This window comes from Ursus arctos, unplaced genomic scaffold (assembly GCF_023065955.2).
Source record: "Ursus arctos isolate Adak ecotype North America unplaced genomic scaffold, UrsArc2.0 scaffold_16, whole genome shotgun sequence".
NCBI classification, from domain to species: domain Eukaryota; kingdom Metazoa; phylum Chordata; class Mammalia; order Carnivora; family Ursidae; genus Ursus; species Ursus arctos.
This window is the reverse complement of record NW_026622830.1, coordinates 18,433,199-18,460,308: the sequence shown is the minus strand read 5'-3', so window position 1 is coordinate 18,460,308 and position 27,110 is coordinate 18,433,199. Positions and strand designations below refer to the sequence as shown.

The following is a 27,110-nucleotide window of genomic DNA, read 5'->3' as shown; positions in this document are numbered from 1 at the left end:
GTTATTCCAGAAATCAGTAAAACCTCCTTTTATCTGAGTACCCAAGGAAAAGGATCTTGTTAACCAAGGATTAAGTAGACCCTCCCACCCCCTTATTTTAGAAGGATCTCTGAAGCCTGCTCATTTACAAAGGAATTTCATCAGAGTTGGTTAGCAGTATGTGAACAACTATGATGTTGTTCCCACCTCAAGGGGGATAAATAACAAATTTAACTAGCTTGCTGCTTAAGAAGCAGAAATAGCAGTGGGCTCATCATTGGCCTCCCCTTCAGAGTATCATTCATGCGATTTACTTTATCTAGTTAAGCAGAGTAGGAGTAGATTTTAACTACTTTTAAATTGTGTTGATTAATGACCATTCATGGGCTCTTTAAAGGAAGGAGAATGGTGGGAGCTGGGCTTAGTGTGAATATCGTTTAGGAGAAAGCTTAGGAATTAGAGAGGAGCCACAGGTAAAGTTAAAGCAGGGAGGGTATTTACTTACACACTGAGCTTGAGAAAGGCACCTCTTCCCAGGGTACATTGGGGTTCGTTTCAAAAAGAATGTTGTTAAATACACCAGAAACTAATGTTATATGTCAGTTATACCTCAGTTTGAGAAAAAAAAAAAAAAAGGTTATTTCATGACACAGGAAAATTATATGAAACTCAAATTTCACTGTCCATAACTAAAATTTTATTGCAGTGTAGCCATGCTCATTCCTTTACATATCATCTGTGGCTGCTTTTGTGCTACAGTGGCTGTTGAGTTCCTGCTGCAAAAATCGAATGGGCTGTAAAGCCTAAACTACTTACTACCTGTCCCTTTACAGAAATATGTTGCTGACCCGTGGATTGGTGAGTAGGGCCAGTTGCTCACCTGACTGAGTGGCGCTTGTATGTGTCACAGGAAGCTCACAAGACTTCATATTACTTGGTAGCCTGGATCTCCCAAAGGAATCTGTGTAAGCCAAGTGTCAAAAGTTTACTGTGAGCTTGCAATTTCATTAAGTCTTAATCCATTTTTTTCTTACTCATTTTCCCAACAGAGTCCTACTAGCTGGACTCAAGTTACCTGTCTCTAAGCATGGCTCTGCCCACTATTGTCCAAACAACAAAGAAAATTTATATTCTAAAGAACTTGACTACCCTACTCCTTATCTAAGCTGTGTTACCCCTTATGTAGTTCTTCCTTCTTCCTCTCAAACAGGGGCTGTTAGAGTAGCAGGTGAAAATAACCTCTTTACTTCCTCAATTGTAGAGACTCAATATTCTCAGCTGTACAAAATAAATAAATAAAGTCCCCAGGGACTGACTCAGCACCTTGTGCCTGTCTTTTAAAGGAATGGAGGAGACCCAGTTGAAATAGAAAGTGGAAATAAAATCAGTAGCATGCCCATTATTGCAGGTGGCTGGTATTTGGTATTAATTATTGCTCAAAGGACCAAGAAACAACAAGGCAGAGTTTTTCAAACTGATTCTGGGCAGTATAGATTATAGTCACCTGGAGAGTTTGTGTTAAAATACACATATCTGGGGATGATCTAAGTCCCAGGTGTCAGGAAAATTTAAGAACCACTGGTCTCAAGCATTTAAATTTTTTCTTTTTACCTTAATCTGTTTCAACTTTGAACTAAAGCAACTTTTTTTCCCTAAAGATTTTATTTGAGAGGGGGGCAGAGGGAGAGGAAGGGAATCCTCAAGCAGACTCCCCACTGAGCTCAGAACCTAAGGCGGGGCTCGATTCAGGGCTCGATCTCAGGACCCCGAATCGGATTCTCAGGAATCTGAAGCCGACTGAGGGTGGAGCCCAACGCAGGGCTTGATCCCGCAATGTTGAGATCATTTCTTGAGCTGAAACCAAGAGCCAGACGTTTAACCGACTGAGCCACTCAGGCACCCTGAATAAAACAATTCTTAGAGGTCATAGGATTCTTTTGACTAGAAGTGTAGGCGTCAGTAGAGGTCATTTTGCAGATTGGAAAACAGACCAGAGTAGAGAAATAAATTAAGGACCCCATTAGGACACTGCATAAAAGACTCAGAATTGCTCTAAGGAATTGACTTTTAGAATATGTGGTTTAGTTCTGGCATAATAATATAACAGTGAGCAGTCTGTTCTGGACCCTAATTGTGTCTACAAACTATAGCTCAGAAGACCTTATATTTAATTAGGTAACATATATTTTTTTGAAGACAATTTGGTGGTCCCATCACTGAAATATGAGTTCTTTTTAAAAATGTTAATGTAATTCATTAGTCCCTGGGAATGAGAACCAGAGGAAGGGAGGAAGATGAACTTGAATTTAAGGAGCATAATGGAAGGAATAGGATGGGAGAGAAGGTTGTAAAATAAGTTAAAATAGGGTGCATAGACAGGAAGAGGCTGAAAAGACAGATTAAGGTAATTGTAGTGTTGTAAAAGCATAAAAGAAGTCCAAGAAATTTAAATGCGGAAGTTGACTGACTGGAAGAGAAAACATCCTCTGACCATTTAACCCTTTTGTGTGTGTGTGGGACTGAGCCCTAAAGCAAACCAGTTGGCTGTCTTTTCATGACAAGGTCCTTTAAAGACAATGTCTGGTCACTACTCTCACAGAGTTGCTGATGTTTAAGAACGATGGTGGGTTCTCTTAAGGATTTTTAAGTCAATCTGTAGCATTTCTTCTGAACATGTAGACACTTGGAAAAATGTTGTGACAGTTTTTGAAAATTAGAAATTGTGTTGCACAGCTGATAAAAATGAAAATTCTGGGCTTCTGCCTTTGAGCAATTCTGTGTTTTTCTAATGCAGTATACTTCTAAGTTTCTGATGAAGTTTTTACCAAACAGTTGGTAAAATAGCAATTTGCAAAATAATTGGCAAGTTTCATTTGATTAAGTTTGACCCTTTTACTTGGCCTCCATAATTTATTATGAAGTTCTTCTCTAGCTGCAACATATTAAAGTCTGATCCTGGAACTTCACAGAGCTGTTAGGGAGACCCTTTTGCCTCTTCCCTTTCCACAGTTACTCATTTAATAGCTGCTGCTGTTGGGAAGGATTAGGGTGTTTATTATGCCCTTTATGGAACTTTATGAGGGCAGAGACTTGGTATTGTTCACTGTTGTATTCCCACACCTAGAACAATACCTGACACAGAGTTAACAGTCAATAAATATTCGAATGAATGAATATTATGAACCCCAGCTTCCTCGAGGGAAGAAGAAATACACTTCCATCTGCCATCTTCTCAGCTGGAGCTGGTTTTTGTTTTATCAGCTTGAGAGTACTAGCCCTTAAAAGGGGAACCCCATTAGTGTCAATAATAAATGAGTCTGTGACAAGAGGTCTTATTTATATATAGTACACATTCGGGGAGAACAAATGATAATTTCGACTTTAAAAATTGGAAATGTTACTAGTCCCTTCCCTCATTCTTGATTTTTTTAGAACTGAGTCCTACCAGCGTTTTTCTTGTAAATTCCAGAGCTCTTTGAGCTTTTGTCCTGCTTACTTTGAAATTCTACTATGACCTGGAATTTTGGAAATGTGCTCATTGAGAAACTCTATAAAATAGTGATAAGGACTCTTCTGGGGGCTACAGATTGAAATCGCCCACCATTAGGATGGATCACGGTTTCCTAGATTGAAACCGATCACAACTGGTAAAGTCCAAATTTAGACAGCTGTGGTGGGGGAAATGAAGGGTAGAATTCTTGCATCCCTCAATCAGTTTCCCTTCTAGTGGGCTTTCAGGCTTCCTAACTGCTTTTAGTTTGGCATTGAGTTCCTGGGGAGATTCACACACCCCTGATACTGACCGCACTCCCGAATGCCAGTCTTTATCACCAAAACCAGCTTGTTATCTGTCCTAGACAAAAACAGTCTTTAAAGTGTGAGAACATACTGGGCATAGAGTGTTAAGTAGGAGTGTTGATTCTGTTCAGACTCCAGCTTCTGGGGATGTGGTATCCATGGGTTTGAAAGTCAGAGAGTAAGGAGAAGATGCAAGGATTTATCCCAGTAAATGTGATTTAATAAATGAGCAGCAGGTGATGAGTATCTTCTTTAGAAATTAATTTCTTCACCCAGCGCTTTCACCCAAATGGTTCCCGTGCTCACCTTCCTCATGCAATGGTTGTGTATTTCTTTTCTTTTTTTTTTAAGATTTTATTTTTATTTATTTGACAGAGATAGAGACAGCCAGCGAGAGAGGGAACGCAAGCAGGGGGAGTGCGAGAGGAAGAAGCAGGCTCACAGCGGAGGAGCCTGATGTGGGGCTCGATCCCATAACGCCGGGATCACGCCCTGAGCCGAAGGCAGACGCTCAACCGCTGTGCCACCCAGGTGCCCCCTGGTTGTGTATTTCTGTGTCAAAGATGAGCACAGGTTATCTTTTACAAAGTTGCCTCCTTGGGGAAGGCAGGCAGCTTTTGGTGGATAACTATTCCTTACCCCCATCCTTCATACACTTGATGACTATCTTTGGAGGAGAACCCCATCATATTACACAGCTGTTTTAAGTCTCAAAACTTGTCATCAAAGGTCACTGTAAATGACGTCTGGCTCAAAGCATGGCACAGAGCTCTTCTTTTATACCAGAAAATTCTCTGCTTTTGTTTACAAGGAAGCAGAGGATTCTTCTCTTCTGCGCTTATCTGATTACTCTAATAGTTTAGGAGAATGGTGTAGTGGCAGAATGCTTTAAGATCACGGAATAAAATGATCGGTAATCTTTGCCAATTCCATAGCCTCTTCTCTAAGTGTAAATGTTTATGCTGGGGTTGAATAACAATTACATTAGAGACCGTGCTTGGCAATACTGTAAACCACCTTGATTGCAGCTAAACTAATGCAAATGTTTCTACGGGAGTGGTGTTAACTGGTGTTATCAGTGCATCCCTTAAAACTTGTAGGTAGGTTTTTTTAGGCTTCTGGGTGTAGGATTGTTAGAGCAAGCCAGTTGCATTTATTCTTAAGTGCTTTTCTTTCCTGTATCTGTAGACAGGTAAGAAAATTAGATAGCCTTTTATTCGTCATTGGCTTGGGCAAGGTGAATTGGCACGGTTGCTGCTTTAAATGCACGTATAGAACCTGAACTCTGAGTTATTTGGAATGATTGGGTAGGCTTGATTTAGTTCTATGTAAGTTAATCATGAAGAGGGTTCAGTAATAGTTGTACTTTGTTGACAGTTTGTAATTTTGTGGAGATGAGCCAGGAATTCCATTACAACCATACACAAGGATTTTGACTGCCTTTTGAAAGAAAATTCCTTAGGGTCACTTAAATATTCTGAGCCCCAGTTTCTTCATCCATAAGAGAGGTGAGTTTACTGAGGTCACAGGTATCTAAGTTGATGAACAGAGATTTGAAGCTCTAAATCAGTGACTTGTGCTGCCTTCTTATAGACCCAGTAGTTAAGGGACTTTTACCCAGGGTCATACAATAAGTGAACAAGGACTCGAATCGGGTATTTTTCACTGTGTTGTTCGAGCTTCCTTCAGAAGTCTTTTCCAGCATTCTGTGCTACTCTGTAATGTCTGTAATTGGCATTAGGGTTTAGCCGTGATCTTTCGTGCTAACTGCATCATTCTTGAACATATTTTTTTATTTTTATTTTTTAAAGATTTTATTTATTTGAGAGAGAGAGCACGCAGGGGAGAGTGCATGAGCAGGGGAGAGGGGCAGAGGGAGAGGGAGAAGCGGACTCCCCGTTGAGCAGGGAGCCCGATGCAGGGCTTGATCCCAGGACCCCATGATCATGACCCGAACTGAAGGAGCCAGTTAACCGACGGAGCCACCCAGGCGCCCCATTCTTTAACATATTTAACAAAGTGTTTTGGTTTCTTTTTTCATATACTGTGTGTATGTATCTGGTTTCCCTAGTAGGGAGTGAACCCTTCATCTTATGCCTGGTTTGACACTGATTTGGCTACTTAGAGCTGACTCTGTACCTGGTTTCCAAACCTGCAGCTTCATTGTGAGCCTGGGATTAGGCTAGCTTTTAGGGAGTTTATAACAGTTGGATTGAGTTTTGTTGGATTTATTTGATACTGAAGTTTCTTACTCCTAGGTGTTTTGTTTCCATTCTCTCTAAGTTGAGGATTAGGACTCTAAAGCTACAAGAGGTAGGAGTGCATCTATAGCCTTTTTTAAGAAACTGCTTTTGGGACACATGGCTTTCGAGAGGCAAATTATATATAATGCTGGGATTTTTTTTTTTTTCTTTCTTTCTTAGATTTATTCATTTGACAGAGAGAGCGCGCACAAGCAGGGGGAGCAGCAGGCAGAGGGATCGAGCTGGGTGGGGAGCCTGCTTTGGGGCTTGATCCTAGGACCCCGAGATCATGATCTGAGCTGAAGGCAGACACTTAATTAACTGAGCCACCCAGGCACCTCAGGATCTTATTTTTTAATATGTCCCTTGCAAGAATCTAGTCTACCATTTCCTAGCTGGCAGAAAGTGTATCTCAGTTAATTTTGCTCAATCATGAGAAGATGAGATTTTCAGCAAAAAAAAATCAAACCATAAATAGTAATTGACAGTTGACTTTAATTGCCCATCTGCCAAGAATGCCCTCTCCTACTTTGCTAATTCCTTCTTTGCCTTTGGTAAGACTTAGCTTAAACACTACTTCCTTCAGGGAGCCTGTGTTCACTCCTCACTGCCCTCTTGGACCCAGGCTCTTTATTTCTTCTTGTTCTCTGGTGGAATCAGGCTGTTTCCCCTCATCGTTTTACTTTTTACTTTACAAAAAGAGGCATTAAGCTTAGATTCAGTTATTTTTACTCTTAAGACTCTTTTCAAAATGTCCATAAATTAAGTAATTCTGCTTTACTATCCTTTCGGAAAAATAGCAGGAGGGCAGAAAAGTAGAAAATTCTGCCCTTGTATAAGAAATGAAGGTCCTGACACCTATATGTTTCATGAATAGACATTTGGGGAATGTCTATTACCTTTATAAAAAGTGTGTGTAGTTTCTGAATACAGGAGTGTCGTGATGCAATGAAAACCGTTACTTTAATGTTAATCATTTGACGTTTGAGATTTTGGGGTTAGGAAAGGAATTTTAATCCATTTCAGCAAGTCTCAAATTCAGAAAGGTTTCTTCTCGGGGCGCCTGGGTGGCACAGCGGTTAAGCGTCTGCCTTCGGCTCAGGGCGTGATCCCGCCGCTATGGGATCGAGCCCCACATCAGGCTCCTCCTCTATGAGCCTGCTTCTTCCTCTCCCACTCCCCCTGCTTGTGTTCCCTCTCTCGCTGACTGTCTCTGTCGAATAAATAAATAAAAAATCTTAAAAAAAAAAAAAAAGAAAAAGAAAGGTTTCTTCTCTGTTGACTTAATTTTTCTCGCCTTCACGTATGCATAGAGCAGCATAAATTTTCTGCCTTGGAAGTGTATCTTCAGACTGAATTCCTACGTATGGATTGCTGGGTCATCAAAAGAGATTGTGTTTGTTAGTTTGTTAGACAGTGCCAAATTCCCCCTCCACAGGGGTTATATGAACTATATGAATGTTCTCAGTTTGTTGAGAGAGGCAAAAATGTGTCTCACATTTGAAATTGGCACCACCCAGAGTTGTGGAAACCAGAGATGACCCATGAGGCATACTACCTCACAGAGAGTATGCACTTAGTGGGAGATAGCTATTACTCTTTTGTCTTTTGTGAAATGATGCTATTTCCTTATCGTAAGAGTGGTAAGAAAATTGAGTAAAACAGTGTTTCTAAGTACTCTAGCATGGTTCTAGCATATAAATTAGTGCCCCTTTTCTCTTGAGTGCCTTGGGCCATGGTTGTTTGGCTTCATATCATAATTACCCTGCTGGATTGTCAGCTCTGTGAGGGTTGAGTTCACGTCTGATGAGTCTTTAGCAGGGCACTTTGGATTTAAGAAGATACGAAAAACAGTTGTAAACTGAATTAACCCTAAGAATATAATTCTGAATCCAGTAGTAAAAGATTTCCTTTTCTTTTGCACATTAACCGGCAAGTCCTTATGTTATGCTAGCAGCAGTTTTTCCTGAGAATACGTCCTGAGAAAACACAGATGCTTTCCTCTCTTGTCATTTGGAAGTCTCTTTACTTAAAATCTTTATTAACCTCAAGGAACACATTAGATAAGAATAACAAAAGATGTTCCTATTCTAGCTATTCATTTACCTACTTATCCTTATGGAGTAACTTCAATTAAGTTAGAGTGAAAGGAATTCGTTGTTATATGTCTTCTGTTTTCTTAGGGCTGCCTTATTTCAGGGGTCTTCTCCCATGTCTTCATCTCATATTTTTTAATGCATGCATTTGGAACAGTTGTCAGGTTATTAGGTGACCTGAATTCACAATGAATGAGGTTTTCTGCTGATTTTATATGCAGTAGCTGCATCTTTCATTTCTAATCTATCAGTCAAGTTCAACACAGTTCTTTTTGACTTAACAGATGCTTGAAGTGGCAAGATCCTTTCTCCAAAACATTTTTTTAAAAGATTTTATTTATTTATTCGACAGAGATAGAGACAGCCAGCGAGAGAGGGAACACAAGCAGGGGGAGTGGGAGAGGAAGAAGCAGGCTCACAGCAGAAGAGCCTGATGTGGGGCTCGATCCCATAACTCCGGGATCACGCCCTGAGCCGAAGGCAGACGCTTAACCGCTGTGCCACCCAGGCGCCCCTCTCCAAAACATTTTAACAGTCTAATCTTAGATGAATTCCAGTTAAGGGGAAAGGGTACATACTTACTTGAAGTAATCTTTAAGGCCATTCATCTACTGTCTATAAATATTTTTACTGTGAGGGATATAGATCAGTTTGCTCTTATTGGCTTCACTTTCTCACTTACTGGCTTCTCTCTTGACCAGCATCTTTAGTCAGATGTTCTACTGTTGTCTTAACTGTACAATCTATGACTTCAGTTAGCTTCATCATTTCTCCAGTCTTTTCCTCCTCTCCCCCATCTTTGTTCTGCACAGCTTCCTGTGTCTGCGAAAGTACCTTGTTCCGCTAATCACTTGGACCCAAACACTTTGAGTCTTCTTTGATTCTTCCTCTGAATTTATTTATTATACACAACCAGTTTATGGAGTTCCTGGAAGACTGCTTAAAAAACCGGTAGCTAGGGGTGCCTGGGTGGCTCAGTCGTGAAGCATCTGCCTTCTGGCTCAGGGTGTGACCCGAGGGTCCTGGGATCGAGCCCCGCATCGGGCTTCCTGCTCCACTGGGAGCCTGCTTCTTCCTCTCCCACTCCCCCTGCTTGTGTTCCCTCTCTTGCTGGCTGTCTCTCTCTCTCTGTCAAATAAATTTTAAAAACCCAAAAAACCGGTAGCTAGTTATATTGCTTTTACCTTTCTACCCACATTGCCCTTCAATTAATCTTCCTTAAGTATGGCTTTTATTTTGTTCTGTTTTTGCTTGAAGTGGCTCCTGTCATCCTTAGAGTAGGAAACCTTGCTCTTGGGTTAATGTTATCTACCAAACTTTATCTTTCTCTTCCTGCTCCTTAACGCAAATCCTCTCTTGGACTAAGCTAGTCTTTTCCTTGTTGTATCCTTATGTAATAAGAAAAAATAGGGATTGGAAGGGAAGAAGCTTAAAGATAGCGTTTAGCTTTTTGTTATTAAAAGCTTCAAACATGAACAGCCGTAGAGAGAGTAAAATAATGAACTCCCTGTATGTCTTATACGTATACCCCACTTCTGCCCCACTTTTTGCCAATCTTGTTTTATCTTTCTCCATATCCCCCAGATTTTTTCCGGGGGGGGGGAGGTTCTGAGGATATTTTAAAGCAAATTCCAGACATCATTCACCTGGAAGTACTTCTGTATGCGTCTGTAGGGGTTATTTCTCTATCAGTTTACCCTAGTGTAGATCATCTCTACATTTCTCTGTCAGTTGGTAATTTCATTTGTTTATATGATGTTGGTGTTCTGTAGTCACCCCATTTTGTTTTACTTGTCATTTCTTCTTAGAGGACTGAGCCTGCCGTGGAGCTATACTATGGCCATTCAGATATTTGAAGTTGTGATATATTAAACTTTTTGGTACCTGTCACATCACACATAGCACAGTTTGAGCATATGACAGACATGTACTACCTTCTTTTGAAATTAAGGGCACTTGGGATTCACATCTTTGACCTAGGTCATATTTGTATCCCTGGAATTAGTCAGCTACAGCCTTAAGTTTCTTACCAGACATTTTGGTTTTGAGTTTTTAGATTAGCATTTGCTTTAAAAGACTTGGGGACCTGGCTCTAAAATCAGTTTTGAAATTTTGTGCCCTTAAAAAGAGAAGGTTAGAGACTAGGTATCTGAAACCTACCTGAAATTACTTTCAGTTCATCTTTTACTTATTAACCTTTTTCTTTAAGTTTAAATGCTTTTTAGTGAATTAAACTGCCTTTTCCTTATATACACATGTAGTTGTCAAATCTTTGATAAGTCTTGGTGATTTTTTAAAATAACTTATTTTTTATTGTAAAAGTGATTCATCATGGGGGAAAAGTTGGAAAACAAGGCAGAGTATACACACAAAATCTCAGTTTGCTCATAAATTTACCACCCACAGATAACTACTTTTAACATTTGGGTGTCTGTCTTCTAGTCTTTTTCATATTGTTTGTTTATGTGTTTGTTGAATTATGCACAGAGCAATTAAAAAAAATTATGTCCCTGCCATACTCTTGGGCCATAATAGCAGATCCTGATGTTCTGTTTCTTATTTGTTAAATCTGACCTATAAACAAATTCAAATAACACAGATTTCATTCCAGGTTGTAGAGATAGTGGCTATGTTTTGTTATTATTATGGTTAAGTCCTTAGTTTGGGGCATATGTCATATGGGTATATATTACTGTCAAGTGAACAGGGGCCACCACCTTTGTGTATTGGATTGACTTAGCATTTTACAATTCTAGACTTGAGACTTTTAGAAGTTAGAGGATTCTCTATGCTACATGGAAGATTGGGTTCAAGTCCTGATTTTTTTTTTTTGACACCATATGATTTTATTTTTCCCAACTCTGTGGGATGAAAATTTCTTATAGCTAGGGACATGGTCATCAAATTTTTGTTTCCTTAGGGTCTGGCACAGAATAGATGCTTAGTGGATTATGTCAAATGTGACTTTTTTTTGCTGTGAGCCAGGAAAGGGATGAGTACATACACTACCTATACATTTTTATTAGTTATCTGTTGTTACACAAAACGTGTTACCTCAAAGTTCACAGCTTAAAACAACAAACACTTGTTTTCTCAAATAGTTTCTGTGAGCCAGAAATCCAGGAACAGCTTCGCTGGGTGATTTTGGCTTAGGGTCTGTCATGAGATTGCAGTTGTCCAAAGACTTTACCTGAAACTGGAGGACCTACTTCCAAGATGGTTTACTTATATGGCAGTTTCTCACCACATGGGCCTCTCCACTAGGGCTGCTTGAGTGTCCTAACAGTATGGCACCTGGCTTCCCCCAGAGCAAGGAGAAAGATCCAGGGCCTTTTATGACCTGGTGGCAGAAGTCACATACTGACATTTCCATCTTACCCTGTTTTTTTAGGAATGAGTTTCTAAGTCTAGCCTGTACTCAGAGAAAAGAAGATTAGGCCATACATCTTGGACAGAGGAATATCAAAGTATCTGTTGGACTGTTAGATTTTAAAACCATCACACATGTGTTGGGTATATAAACTTCCAGTTGATTTATATTCAACATTGGGGTGACCTCAGCTCAGTGAGCCACATTTTTAATAGGCTCTTGGGATAATTGTGATACACAATAAATTTGAGAGTCACCAACATAAATACGTGGACAGAGAGACCATGTTCATGGATCAAAAGACACAACGTTTTGATGTCATTTTTCTCCAAATTGTCCTATGAACACAAACTTCCCAGCTGGCTTTTCTTCTTTTTGGAAATTGGCAAACTGAATCTAAAACTTCTATGAAATGCAGAAGACACAGAATAGCCAAAACAGTTTTGAAAAAGAACAAGACTAAAGTAGTCTTATAACCTGATTTCAGAACTAACTGTGAAGCTATAGTAATCAAAATAGTGTGTGTTTGTGTATGGGTAGAATAGAGTCCAGAAATAGACTTGCGATAATGTGGCCACTCCATTTTCAGTAGATAGGCCAAAACAATTCAGTGGGAGAAAAGGGCCATCTTTTCAAAAAATGGTGCTACAATTGGACATCTTTATAAATTAAAAAAATGTACCCTATCCTTTACTTCTGTAAAACTCACAGTATTTTTTGTGAACAAAAATTCATAATATATATATCTAACAAAAAAATTATGATTACAGTGTATAAAGAACTCTTACTAAATTCAGTAATAAGACAAATATTTTAAAAATGAGCAAAAGATTCAGAGATATGTGATCAAAGAAGAGTGGCCAATAAGCAAATGGAAAGGTGCCCATTATTTAATTAGGAAACTGGATTAAAACAGCAGTGAGATAGCACTACATACCTGCTAGAATGGCTGAAATTAAAGATTGATAATACAAGGTGTTAGAGTATTTATAGCAGTTGGAAATCTAACGCATTTTGGTGGGAATGTATCATAGTACAACCAGTACAACCATTTTGGAAAACAGTTTGGCAGTTTTGTATAAAGTTAAAGTTACACTTACCAAATGACCCAGTGATTTCACTACTAGGTATGTACCAAAAAGAAATGAAAACGTGTCTACACAAAGACTTGTATCTGAATGTTCATAGCAGATTTATTCATAATAACCAATGCCTAGAAACGACTCAAATGTATGTCAACAAGTGAGTGGATAAGTAAATTGCAGTATATCCATAACAGTGGGATTCTACTCAGCTGTAAAATCTTAACCAACTACTGATACATCCAGCAGCATGGATGAATGTCAAAAATAACATGCTAAGAAGTCAGACACAAGAGTGAATCCTGTAGGATTTCATTTATATAAAGCTTTGGGCATAATCTAATCTACAGTGCTAGCAAATTATTGGTTGCTTTGTGTGGGGGTGAAAAATTGGGATTGACTGGGGATGGCATAAGGGAAACTTTCTCGGGTGATGTATCTTTGAAATGTATATATTTTACTGCATAGAAATTATACTTTATTATAGTTGATTAAGAAACATATCTCTTAGGGTGCCTGGGTGGCTCAGTCCACTAGGCGTCTGCCTTCGGCTCAGGTCATGATCCCAGTGTCCTGGGATTGAGCCCCGCATCGGGCTCCCTGCTCAGCGGGGAGCCTGCTTCTCCCTCTCCTTCTGCCTCTCCCCCTGCTTGTGTTTGCTCATGTTCTCTCTCTGTCAAATAAATAATAAATAAAATCTTTTAAAAATAAATAAATAAAAACATATCTTTTTAAAAAATATCTCGAGGTTTGGATTTTTCCAGAACTTACATAGATAACCATTTGACCTTGAGAGTCAGTGTTCAAGATTTATCCTTTTGTATCATTTATGATTTAGTCTCAGTAGTACCAGATCTAGGGAGAAGAATGCTAAACTATTGCTTCCTTTTACAGTAGAATTAATTCCTTTTTCCCCTTCATGTTTGTAACACTTGTCTTGGTTTTATTTTTATTTTATTTTTTTAAAGACTTTATTTATTTATTCGACAGAGATAGAGACAGCCAGTGAGAGAGGGAACACAAGCAGGGGGAGTGGGAGAGCAAGAAGCAGGCTCATAGCGGAGGAGCCTGATGTGGGGCTCGATCCCATAATGCCGGGATCACGCCCTGAGCCGAAGGCAGACGCTTAACCGCTGTGCCACCCAGGCGCCCCTGTCTTGGTTTTAGAGGCAGGGTAACGGAATGCCTTGTCTGAGCAGCTTTGTGAAACCTTTCCATCCAGTGAAATGTGCTCTTATGGCTACCTTGCCATTTGAGTCCTGTGCTTTTTGACCAGCTTGTCAAGGTAGGTGAGCAGGAGATAGCTCATGACTCCTCTTAACTGACTCATCTCTTACGGTTGCAGATTCTCATAAACACAAAGATAAACACAAAGATCGAGAACACCGGCACAAAGAGCACAAGAAAGACAAGGAGAAGGACCGAGAAAAGTCCAAACACAGCAACAGGTAAGGGTTAAACCAGCAAGTCCCTCATCATTTGGCAGTGGGTTGACTGGCTTGGCTCACCTGGAATAGGACTGAACTTGAGACACAGGTAAATAGCATGGATAGCAGAGTCTGTATTTGATTCCAGAGTTGCTAAGAGTATAAACTTGATAATTCAGGCCTTACTGGGGATGTTGTTGTTCAGAACAAGATGTACAAAGCAAGTATGATTAATTTTCCTTCAATATGTAGCTCATTAAAAATAAAATTGGTGGGGGGAGGCGCCTGGTGGCTCAGTTGCTTAAGCGTCTACCTTCAGCTCAGATCATGATCTCAGGGCTCCCTGCTCTGCAGGGAGTCTGCTTCTCCTTCTCCCTCTGCTCTTCTCCCCACTCATGCTTTCTCACTCTCTTTCTCAAATAAATAAAATTTTTTAAAAAAGTAAAATGGGGGGGGGCACCTGGGTGGCTTAGTTGGTTTAGGGTCTGACACTTGATTTCATCTCAGGTCATGATTTCAGGATTGTGAGATTGAGCCCCGCTTTGGGCTCTGTGCTGGGCATGGAGCCTGCTTAAGATTCTCTCTCTCCTTCTTTCTCTGCCTGTCTCCCTCTCAAAAAAATACATATATATAATTTTTAACTAAGTCAGCTGTGGATTGATTGTAACACATGATATCCATTGAACTTGCCTTGAGAAAAGATGACTGGATTGGTGACTGGATATATGTATATATTTTTATTCTTTCTGTACTTTAGTGGGTATAAATTAAAAATTCTTACCTTGGGCTTCTATGATCTTTGAGCCCCTAAAATCATAGGCAAAAAGTTGGGTATATGAGATTTTTCTGGAGAGAGCATTCTTAGTTTCATCAGATTATCAGAAGTGTTCAGCTCTCACAGAAGCTAATGACCACCAATATAAATGAAACTCAGTAGTGCTGCCCTGGGATTCAGGCCTCAGAAAGATGTTTTCTTCTTTGTTTTGCTCCCTTTTTGCTGCAGGAAGCAAGTGGTTAAACCCAAAGACTTAGGGTATCTTTGGATATGGGACCCCTTGTTGAAAATAAGGACTTAATGCTTCCATTTTGAGTTAAAGGCGGTTGTTGGGGAGAATGCTATCTGTTATTCCCAGAGTGGCCTAAGTTTTGTTAAAAGGGAATGTAAAGATTAGTCTTGCATTTGAACAAGTGCCTCCAGCCTAGAGTCTCTTAGAACTGCTTCATTAGCTTGGCTTATTGTCTACAGACAAGTTAAAAGTGAGAATTGCTTTCTAAGTCTGTTCTTTTTATGAACCATTAAAAATTTTAAGATATTTCTAATGAATTCTTTTTATGAATAAGTCTTTATGAATCATTAAAATAACCAGATTTTCTCTAGTGGGGACATTACTTTATGTATCATCTACCACTCCTGTGTCTTTTTTCCCCTCACCACTCACTCATTTCTTACGACTCTGTCATCTAGTTTTCATTTTCATTACTCTGGTGAATTTAATGCCAGTAGTTGAAACCAGTCTCAGTTCACATGTATCTTTTCTTCTCCAGTTTATAGTTCTTCAGCCCATATTCATATCTACCAAAGTAGATTTGAGAGTAAAGAATATTGCCAAGAATAAAGAAGTTCATTTCATAAAGATAAAAAGGAACCAGTTAGGAGGACATAACAATTATAAATGTTTATATACTAATATCAGAGCCTTAAAATACATGAAGTAAAAACTGATAGAACTACAGAGAGAAATAGACAATTTATATTTACAGTCAAATTTTACTGCCTCTTTCTCAATTGACAGTATAAGCAAGAGAAAATCATTACGATGTAGAAGACTTGAACATCACCAACTAACTTGATTTGAATGAAATTTATAAAATATTCCACTCAGCAACAGCAGAATACGGATTTTTGGCACATGGAACATTTGCCTCGATACTCCATATTCTGGGCCCAGCCCTCCTCCTTAAAACCACTTGCCTTGCTTTTCATGCCTCTGTCCTTTTCCACCTTTCTGGCCACCTTTCTCATCTCTTCCTTCCAGTGCACATAGCAGTTCTCTGTCTTTGGGTCTTTCTTTCTGCTACCTCTCTTGCCATTGACACTTCTCTCATATTCCATATCCAGTCTCGTGGAACTTCTCAGTTCCTCAAACACAACATGTTTTCTGATACCCCCAGGCCTTTAAACATGCTATTACTGGTTCTGGAGTACTCTGTTGCCCTCTTAATATCATCCTTTTTGTTGCAGCTTAGACTTGACTTCTTTTAGGTGTCCTTTCTGCCCACCCCCTCATATTGAGTGCCACTTCTGTGTGTTCTCTGGCACCTTGAATATATTCTTATCATAGTAATTGCCAAGTTGCATTGGTGTTGTGATTATCTCTTTACTTCTCTGTATTCCTCTTTAGACTCTTAAGGTCTCTGAGAGCAGAGTTGAAGTCTGTTTCATTCATTTTACATTCTCAAGGCTTAGTATGGTATCTGGCAGATAGCTGGCACTTAACTAATCTGTATGTATTAAATAAGTGAGTGGATGACCTGTGGGTACACTAATTACCATCTTCTGTCTTCTTTTCATGTAGTCTTAATGTACAGGATTGTTTCCCTTGGCCATCCCATTTTGCAAACAAGTTTTTACTGTTTTTGGTAAAATATACATAACGTGTTTTGCTGGGGTTTTTGTTGTTTTGTTTTGTTTGTTTGCCATTTTGAAGTGGCATTAAGTATATTCACGGTATTGTACAACCATCACCAGTGTTCATCTTCAGAAGTATTTTCATCATCCCAAATAGTCTCCGAGCCCGTTAAACAATACCTTCCCATTCTCCTCCCACCCCCCCCCCCCATCCCTTGGCACCTTCTAGTCTACTTTCTGTCTCCATGAATTTACCTCTTCTAGTATCTCATGTAAGTGGTATCACAAAATATTTATCCTTTTTGTGTCTGGCTTATTTCCCTTAATCTTAAGGTTTTCAAGGTTTATCCACGTTGGCGCATATCAGGATTCCATTCCTCTTTTATGGCTGAATAATACTCCCATTGTGTGTCTACACCACATTTAAAAAATCTCTTGGTGTGTTGACGGATCTGTGGGTTGTTTCCATCTTTTGGCTATCATGAATAACACTGCTTTGAACATGGGTGTACAAGTATTTGCGTCTCTGCTTTCAATTCTTTGGTTAAATACTTAGGAGTAGAATTGCTGGATCATGTCAAACAAGTACTTTTATTCTGCCTGCCATGTTTATCCTGTGCTGGTTGATGTGAAGTACCAAAAAAAATGAGGTAATCTTTGACCATGAAGAACTTCATCACCCGAGGAAAATGCTTATAAAGAAATGCTAATTTCTGTGAATCTGTCCAAAAAAAAACTTTACAAAAAATAAAGGCTAATATTTAAAACATAAACTTTTAAATTTCTCTGGCACATCTGATTTCACCAACCAAAAAAAAAAATTTTTTTTTTAAAGATTTTATTTATTTATTTGACAGAGAGACAGCCAGCGAGAGAGGGAACACAAGCAGGGGGAGTGGGAGAGGAAGAAGCAGGCTCCCAGTGGAGGAGTCTGATGCGGGGCTCGATCCCATAATGCCAGGATCACGCCCTGAGCGGAAGGCAGACGCTTAACGACTGAGCCACCCAGGTGCCCCTCACCAACCAAAATTTATCATTCTGAGAGAAAAGATTAGGTAGAAGTGGTGTAAAAGGCTTTGGGATATCAGTTAGGTCCTGCTCTGTTTTACCAAAAATAAAGGATATGGTTTTGGTGTCATTTTTCTTGGAAGGTCCCATTGTAGCTTAATCACCTTCATCTAGAAGAAAGCCTCATCCTGGTCCATCAGCTTAGGTTAGGTTCCCGCATATTCCCGCATATGAATACACGCTTCAGAGGGGACCTAGGGGAGTCAGTAAAAAAGTCAGTATAAAAGCTCTTTAACTGTGAACTGTTTCACAAATACTAGGAGGTGGTATTTTGTACCTTTATCAAGCATACTTTTCTAAGATTATAGCATAGGCAAATGCAGGAATTTGTTCTAACACAATTTTGTGCCTTTTAGTATTTTCTTCATTTCTAATCAGAATACTTAAGAAATAATAACCTGTTTGCCAAGAGGCATTGGAAAAACCTGGCCTGGGTTGCTGTTTACACATGACTAAGTCTAGCCCTGAATCTCTAATTCACATGTGAGTAAGTTTAAGACAGTTTAACCAGATGATGTGTTGTAAACAGACTTTTAAATACTTCCTGTTTTGACCTCTACTGATATTGCAACAAACAAGTGTATTGGTTATATATCTATATTTCAATACAATCCTATACACTGTGTTCCTTTTTAAGTGACTTCTGATCTTCTAGTAGTTTTGGGCTTCTTCATTTTCCTTCTGTAGCAGATTAAAGAAACTTTGACCATTGTTCAGTCACCCCTGAGGAGCCCACGATATTTAAGGTTTAATATGTTCTCTTAAAAAAATGCTTATTTTTAGAGGCACCTGTGTAGCTCAGTGTGTTAAGTGTCTTACATCGATTCAGGGCGTGATCCTGGAGTACCAGGATTAAGCGGTGTGTCAGGCTCCCTGCTCAGGGGAGTCTGCTTCTCTGTCTCCCTCTGTTCCTCCCCCCACTCATGCTCTCTCTCTCTCTCAAATTAAATAAAGTCTTTTTTAAAAAAAATGCTTCATCTTATTCCAGTATTTGCTGATCAATCTGGCATGATTTTGTTGTTATTACAAGAAAACAGGTTTTATACTAATGTGTTTCCATGTCTTTCCTCCTCTGCTAGTATATTAGCATCAATCATTTCTCAGGCTACACTTAGGACACAAATCCAGGAGGCTTCTTTCTCCCACATAGTAACATGTGCTGCATACTTAGAATGTCAGAGAATGGGAAACTAACCTTTCTGCTGAGAGAGAATGGGATATGGACCCATCCCTCAAGAGATCCCATCTTATTCAGATACTTTCTCCTGTATTGTTCTTACTTAAGGTACAAAATAAGGGAGAGGGTATTAAAAGATCATTCTGTCTTATCTCTCTGTGTGGTCAGGAGTCCGAAGTGACATGCCTGAAGTCACATGGTGGTGTGTTAGCAGGGCAAGGATGAGAGACCAGGGCTTCTGAGTTGTTGTCTGTTTTTCTCCACTGCGTTATTCCTTTCAGTAAAAAGAAAAAAATCTTCCCTAAGAAAGGTTAGTTGTGTAGCTAAACTGTGTAAATGCAAGCACCTCCTTCTCATATGCATGTAGTTGGCAGCTCAGATGTTAAAATGCCAGATCCTTTCAGGCACTGCCTGTTTCTCTTCGGGCCCTGAGTCCCTGAAGGTTTTGGCAATAGTTTCATTAAATTCTGACCCCGTGAAAACCCCATCTCTGACTATTGCCTTTTTGGCCTGTAATATTGCAGGAAGAGTTTCCAAAGTCAAATAAAAACAATTTTTTCTAGTATTTGACATTGCTTCTTTCTGTTAGCATTAATATCTAGTACTTCAGGTCCTTTTAAAAAATACATAAAGCCTCCCAAACGAAACAAAAGGAATATTCTTTCTAGATGCTTAGGAATCACTGGGCTTCGCTTGTAGGATCTTACCAGATACTTTTCTTGAAAAGTTGCATTCTTAGCCATAAATTATCTTCAGTACTAAACCTTATATAAACAACATTATTAAAAGCAATTGTGGGGAGGTTGGTTTTAGAAATAAAGGACTTCATATGTGAAAAACAAGATTCTTCCTGCTAGTCCCCCCCCCCCCCCCCGCTAGTTTTTGACTGTCTCTTGCCAATTGTAAGCCTGGCACTCAGGCTGGAGTGACAAATGTGTGGAAAGCCAGGGAAGACAGAAAAGCACTGCTGTGAAATAGTAAGGGAAGTGCTTTTCCAGCCATGTCGGCAGTGCTAATCTGTGCAGTCAGTGCGAGAAACGTCTGAGGATAAGGATGCTTTTGGTTTCTGCTTTCCTTTCAGTTCCAAATTCTACCTGAATTAGAATTGAGAGAATGTAGGATCCTAGGAAAATGCACTGGAATTAAGCAGCCAGTTCTCAGGGGAAGTTTTTCTTAATAGAACCAAATTTAAAAGACATTTTTGCTCCCTTATTTGTGAGCTATTTGCCCAAGCCTTTCATTTATCTGCACATCCCTATATCAACGTGTCTGGGGGGAGAAATGGACAGTTAACCTGAGCAGGTAGAGAAGTTGGGTAGTTTAGAAAGGAGGAAACTAAGTACCATCACCATTCACGTGGGACTCAAAGTGATATAGTGAAAAGCACACAAAAATAGAAGTTGAGAGGCCAGGTATTATCATTTACTAACTGTGTCCTATATTTTGCTAGTTGTGTGTCCTAGTTCAAGCCGTTTAACTTCTGGGTCTCGTTTTCTGTTTTGGTCAGGTGTTGATAGCAGTATTGGTCTGGTCCAGCTTTTGTTTGTTGGGGAGAGTTCAGTGGAATTATGCAGATGAAAGCTCTTTGGAAACAGTAACATACTAAATAATTGAAATGATGGTGGTGGTAATTACCATAAATCCTAGTAGAGTATTATTCAGATAAATTAGAGCTGCCAATTTTGGTAATCTTTTAATCTAATTTAGTAGTTACTTATTGATAACATCCAATTTGGAGCCCTAGTTTTCAGTTATATCTAGCTGTATTATATTGAACTATACTCTTTTTTTTTTTTTTTTTTTTAAAGAGTTCACGGTAGAAAGGGTATTTGAGCCGGCCACTGGAAGATAGTTAAGATCTTGACAAGGGAAGGTGATGGCTAGAAAGATGGCATTTCCAGACAGTGAGAAAAGCAATACAAAAACATGGACACTCTGTAATGTACTTTGCTCTGGGAAGAATCCAGTTAGGTGGACCCAGGGTTAACGGAAGGTGGGATAGAATATGGGGCCCAAAAAAGCAGGTCGAGGCAAAACTATTAAATGTTACTTCACAAAGTTGGGACTTGAATCTGAAGGGAGCAAGAAGCCATTGAAAATAATTGAGAAAGGGAGATGGAGGACTTACCCACCAACGGCATGAGGGGTCTATAAATAATTTCTAAAATTCCATTCCACTCGAAGTTTTCATAATTCTTGTGATTTTGTTTAGTAACCTGTAATGGTGATGTGCATTAGGAAATCTTCATTTCTTAGAGCCTTTCAGGAACTGACTGTTGCGTTCTTTTCCCAGAGACAACTTTTGAATTTACCTAGAATTTTTAATTTAGCAAATGTTATTTAAGCCATAATTGCCTGCTTTTCTTGAAGGGGCCATGAATCTCTCCTCCCTCCACAGCTTGAAAGCTCTTGAACCTCTTCCGTAGGAATCCCCTGTGATCCCATTGGTTTGGACCCTGCTAGGCTCTGCTGCCCTGAGGAGTGGGCCAGTAGCGGGATGTTATTCTCTTAGCCATTAGTGGCTAAGTCTTATTCTCAGAAGATAGAAAGCCTCCTTCTGTCTCTGGCAGTGTTTCTTTTTTGTTTTTTTGAGAAGTCATGTAACAGAATAGTCGAGTGCATGACTCTGGAGCTAGGTTGCCTGAGCTTAAATCCTTGTTACCGCTCATTAGAGGTATTTCCTTGGATGAGTTACTTAACCTTTCTTGTGTCTGTTTCCACATCTGTAAAATGAAGATACTAATACTTACCTCAGAGTTTTGTTATGAGGATTTTAAACTATTTAGAAGAGTGTGTGACACTTAATGCTATTCAAATATCTGTTAAGTATTTTTTTTTATTGGTGATAGAGGACAAGACTTTGTTTTCCTTAATAGATTTAAATGGTTTCCCACGGCCAATATCCTAGCTTCCCAGAATATCAGACACAGGTTTGTTGTTGTTGTTGTTTTTCCCCTAAAGGGGTAGCAAGTGCCTTCCTAGGCCAAAAGGAGAATACTTTTTCCTCCTAGCTTCCTACTGCCATCTCCCTACTTCTACACTCTTGCCTCATGTCTTACAGGAACCCTGGTCAACCTTCTTTGTTTGCTCAGCCTCAGCAGAAGTCACAGACCAGAGGTTTCACTATCACTTTAAAAATAGCACAGGTTACCTTTTTCCTCAGTGGAATTTAGCTAAATGAAGCATAAGACAGGCATGAATACTCTGGAGATGTGGCTTTGAATCTTTCCATTTGTTCTCTTTGGCATTGACTTTTGCTTGTCCAGGCTCTGCTAGTGTGGTGGATCTTATTCCCAGACAGACTTGAGCCCTGAGCCAAGAAGTCAGCTCCTGAACCTGGCCAATAGTTGATATTTTCTCTCCCAGAGTTCTAACAGTGAAACTCATATTTCATCCAAAAATGTGACCATTGCAGAGGTTCTAGGAATGCTACTATTTGTATTTTGGCCTTCAGTGTATCCCAGACTACACTCATTCTTAAAATGTATTATTTCTTCTTCTTCTTCTTCTTCTTCTTCTTCTTCTTCTTCTTCTTCTTCTTCTTTTTTTTTAAGATTTTATCTATTTGAGAGAGAGTGAGTGAGAGAGACAGAGCATGAGCAGAGTGGGGGGAGGGTAGAAGTCAACTCCCCGCTGAGCAGGGAGCCTGACAGAGGGCTTTATCCCAGGACCCTGGGATCATAACCTGAGCTAAAGGCAGATGCTTAACCATCGAGCCACCAGGCACCTCAAAATATATTTTTTCTTCAGATATTTGGGTTTCTTCCTGTGGGTGGTAGTAAGCTTTCTTCTGGTTTATTCTTCTTCTGTAGCCCCACTGAAGCTTTTCTAGTGCTTCAGTCATCTGTGCACTGCCTCTGAACTGGCCAGTATTGTAGCCTTCAGTTGTACTGAAGCTTATTTTGTGACTTTCACATATTGTGTCTATTATGTATGGAAAAGTGGCAGGATCAGTATAAAGAAGAGGGTAACATCTCTTAAAACAAACAGTCAACATACGAACTCCTCTTCTACCTTGGTCAGACTTTATGTCAATTCGTTATCAGTGGAAAAGATGCTGCTCTTTAAGCCACCATGAAAGTCAAACTAGTTTTAAGCCTTTTGGAAAAAGAGGTACACTTTAGGAAATCCCGAATGATGATGATGAGTCCATCTAACTGATCCCAGATTGGCTCTATTTTCTACCACTGGCCAAATCCTGCCTCTAACCTTCCATGGTGCACAGCCTTAGACATGGTTCTGTGTCACAGGACTTTGTCCCCCAAATGCATTTGCTACTTACTTGAGGTAGATTTTCTAGGAAAGACTGACATTGGGTCTTGCTCTTTGCCAGCCCTCCTGCTAGTATGGGAGTTATGGATGAGGGGGTAAGACTCCCAGTACTCTGTGCTCTATTTCTGGAGGCAGGGACAGGAACGCATTTGACAAGTACACTTGTTAGTATCGTGTTCAGGACTTCATAAACCCAGTTAAGTCTACAGTGGGATGCCTTGTGCCACAAGATGTCCTCAGTCCTGAATCATCTGAACTCGCTTAGTATATAAAAATCCATACCTGCTCTCTTTTATCTGAACAGTTGGGAATAGAGGAGAGTGGTTTCCTTTGGAAAGGCACATTGATAGTTCCATCTCATTCTGGTCTCTGATTAATTATGACCTATAAAAGGGTTACTACTCTAGCAGGAACTTTGAATTTCCTGAATAGATTTCTCTCTGGTTAGTAGGCAGAGGAAGTATGATTGACTTTTTTCACTTTCCTGGGGGTGGCCTGGGTACTGTGTCATTGCTTTGTCATTTGCTGACTTCTTCCCTGATCTCTGTTTGGTGTGATAATGAACAGCAAAGCTGAAAACTCGAGGGCTGTGTATGTACTTACAATACTGTGTATACAGGTAGGTGCCCCAGAAGGCCAGAAAGCCAGTTGCTAGTGAAGCAGACCAATGTTCTTTCTAGGAATTGCTTTCATTGAGAAAGAGAATGGGGGAAGGTAGAACAGAGAGGAAGATCGAGCATTCCTAAACTTAGATTCCTGAATCAACCGTGTATAGTTTCATGGGAAGACAAAATAAGGAGCAGCTATCCCAAAGAGTTTATCATTTCAGATATCCAAGATCTTTGTTCTAGAAAGTTTATACTTGATGGTAAAATAAAGTTTTGACCTTATATGTCAAATCTCAGACTTGCCATGCATTTGTCTCCAACACCAGTCTACTTTAAGTGGTAGGTATCAGTTTCATGGACATGTGATGGTACTGATTTAGCAGAAAGTGCTCTGAACTTGGAGATGGAAATACTGAGTTAAATCCAAATGCCAGCTTCCCTTCTTTCTAACATTGTAACTTTGAATTAGACTTTGAACCACTGTTTCTAAATCGGTCTAAGGGGACAATAAAATCTTCCTCACAAGAGTGTTGTGAGGATTGAATGGAATAATGTATATAAAAACACCAAGCACAATGCTTTCTTATAAAGTGGGAGTCTTTCTTACTGTTTATGTGGGGAGGTATTTATCCATCAGTATTGTGGATGTAATTGTTCCAAATTGTGTAGATGACCATTAATTCCTTCTACAATTAATGTTTAAAATGTACAATGCTTGTGTAATGGAATAGTAAGCTCACACACCTTACTGGTAGTAGGATTTCATACGTGTAAGCTATGATCTCATATGTGTAAACTCCTGAAGAATCCGTTGGAATCTCGGCAACTTTGCTGTTTCATCAGTCATTCTAAAGCTGGAGAGTTTAATGAGAACTGGAAATAAGCGTGCTAATGAAGTTGGGAGCCATTTTTCTACAAAGTACAGGATAATTTTTTGGTAAAACATTGCATTTTGGTAAAAACAGATTACCAGAATACGCTGAGTGGAGAGTGACATTGTAATTGTACTGAGAACAAGAAGCCTGGTGGGAAACTTGGTGCTGGAACTAGGCGCAGCCGTCATGAGTTAACAGGAAAAGTTTGCTTATGGAGAAACCTGTTCTTCATTATGTGGCACATCTAAATAATGTCCTAATAAGAGCAACATAGAGGGAGGAGTATAGAAACAAGGGAAAGTGGGCATTGTTTTCTTTCCATCTGACAGTTCCTGAATCTTCCTAAACCTGTAGTCCTTTTTCTTCTAGTCCCTCTGTCCTCCTGCTTCTGCTTATTACCCAAATGCCTATCTTGAGTTGAGACTCTTTTCGTGCACAGAGATGTATGTGACAGCAGATGCTTTTCTGATCTAGGTTCTGTGGCTCTCACGTAACTGGTTGCCATCATTTGTTTCTCCCTTTTTTGCCTTTGATGTGCCCAGGTGTGCTGGCGAAATGTCTTTAGAACAAACTCCATGAGATAGACATAGCCTTATGAGCTCATTGCTGGTAAAATCTACTTTTTCTGGGCTGAAGGCTAAATGTGACAGATGGGAAATGCAGTCTGTGGTGGCGGGAAAGGCAGGAACCGATGCTGACTATAGGCCTGTCTCTGTCAGCTGGGGTTGCTGCCAGCTCTCCTGCGTCTGGGGTGGGCTCCCCAGTTCATAGCATTTGAATTCAAGTCCCTTTTGTTAACTTGTGGAATATGTCGGTTGGTGCAGTGGACAGGTTCCTAAACTGCCTGCCCAGTGCACTGAAGAAAACAGTTCTCCAGTGTTCTGCCACCCTAAACTATAGCTTGTGATTTTTGCTTATTGCCTCTTTAGTCTTTGTCCACATGCACACTTTTATATGGTTGCAGTCCCTTTATATATTCCCGTTCCTCCATGCATGGCCATAAACATTGTCCATATATATTCATAGGGCTCACAAAGTATAGCATAAGAGCTGTGTAATTAGATACATCACAGGTTCCCCATTTTGTTCCTTACTAAGGTTGTATCTCCTTTCTTGGTGGTTTTTGTTTGTTTGTTCTTACTTGTTTTTTGTTATGGAAAACATCAAAATGAACATCATTTGTAATGTTATTTTCCAAAGAAATTTCCAGGAGCTAGATCCTGGGGTATGAGCCTTTTTAATGGCTCTTGCTTTCTAATGTCATATTTAGTTTTCCAGAGGAGTAGTGCCTTTACAGTGCTTACCAGTATGTCCACAAACCCCTTTAAAAGCAAGGTTTTTAAACCTTTAGCGCAGGACATGTCTTTACTTTTAGCTAGGTCTTTTCTTATTGTGAAGGAAGGACCAAGCAGGGTTTATAAGCGCCATCTAGAAGTAACTAGCTTTTCCTAGTTAAAGCTAGCAGGAAACATCTACTGTGTTGTTGGGCTGTTCACTGCGCAGAGCCACCAAATGCATTTTTTGTGTGTGAATTGTTTTTACTTTCTCACATCAGATTTGAAAGCTCAGTTTAGAGCTTTCATCCGTCATAGTTTTTGCTGGTAGAATGTTGTAGAAACAGTGGGCTTGCTGTATATTCTTAGTCACTTAAAAAAAAGTCCTGGTATGTTTAGAATGACTACGTTTCTCTATTTGGTTCCTTTGCTCCTTCAAAAAAAATAAAAACATCAAACAAGATAAAGTCCAGTTGCCAAGAGCCTCTACTTGAACCTCTGTCAGTACTGTTTATTTAAAGCATTGTAAGTTTCCATGGTTTCATGTTATCCTAGGCTATCTTGTGAGTTGATCTTGTGAAATAAACCCTTGTGGTCCCTACTCTGGGCTAACTCTTTGTGTCTTTTTTTTTTTTTTTTTTTTAATTTTTTAAAACTTTTTACAGCGAACATAAAGATTCTGAAAAGAAACACAAAGAGAAGGAGAAAACCAAACACAAAGATGGAAGTTCAGAAAAGCATAAAGACAAACATAAAGACAGAGACAAGGAAAAACGAAAGGAGGAAAAGGTACAGAATTTTCCAGTGGGGAAGGAAGAGCTGTGGGTTTCACTTTTCATTTTCTTTATCTTTAAAAGCAAGTAATAAAAGTACCCTCACTGCACAGTAAGATCTCTTGGCCTTTGAGTGAAAAGGTCTCTGTCAGGAGACTTCAGCATCAGTCATAAACTATGAAAACCAAAGCCCTTTACCACTGGATTTCACAAGACCAGATCTATCCATATCATTATCTTACTTTAAATGGCAAATGGGTAAATTAAGAATGTAAGGTTTCTAGAAATGCCATTGTTCTTTTATGGGGAAAATTCTGGTTTTGGGAGAAGGCCTAGGGCCATGTTGGTCTTCTGTTGAATGAGGTCCTTCCTGAGTGGAAACTTAGTGATGCTGGTGCTTTTGTGGCTTTTGGTTCCAGCATAACTAGTATAAGCCTTC

The 27,110-nt window shown here is 39.6% G+C and overlaps 1 protein-coding gene across 2 annotated transcripts in view; it reads left to right on the top strand.

Annotated features, from left to right (window-relative positions):
* TOP1 (DNA topoisomerase I) overlaps positions 1-27,110 on the top strand; it is an 88,783-nt gene that overhangs the window by 17,093 nt on the left and 44,580 nt on the right. For both annotated transcript variants that reach the window (XM_026503506.3, XM_057312525.1), the window contains 2 exons: positions 13,914-14,016; positions 26,564-26,687. In XM_026503506.3, coding sequence (XP_026359291.1) covers positions 13,914-14,016; positions 26,564-26,687 — 227 coding nt within the window. The remainder of the gene's footprint in view (positions 1-13,913; positions 14,017-26,563; positions 26,688-27,110) is intronic.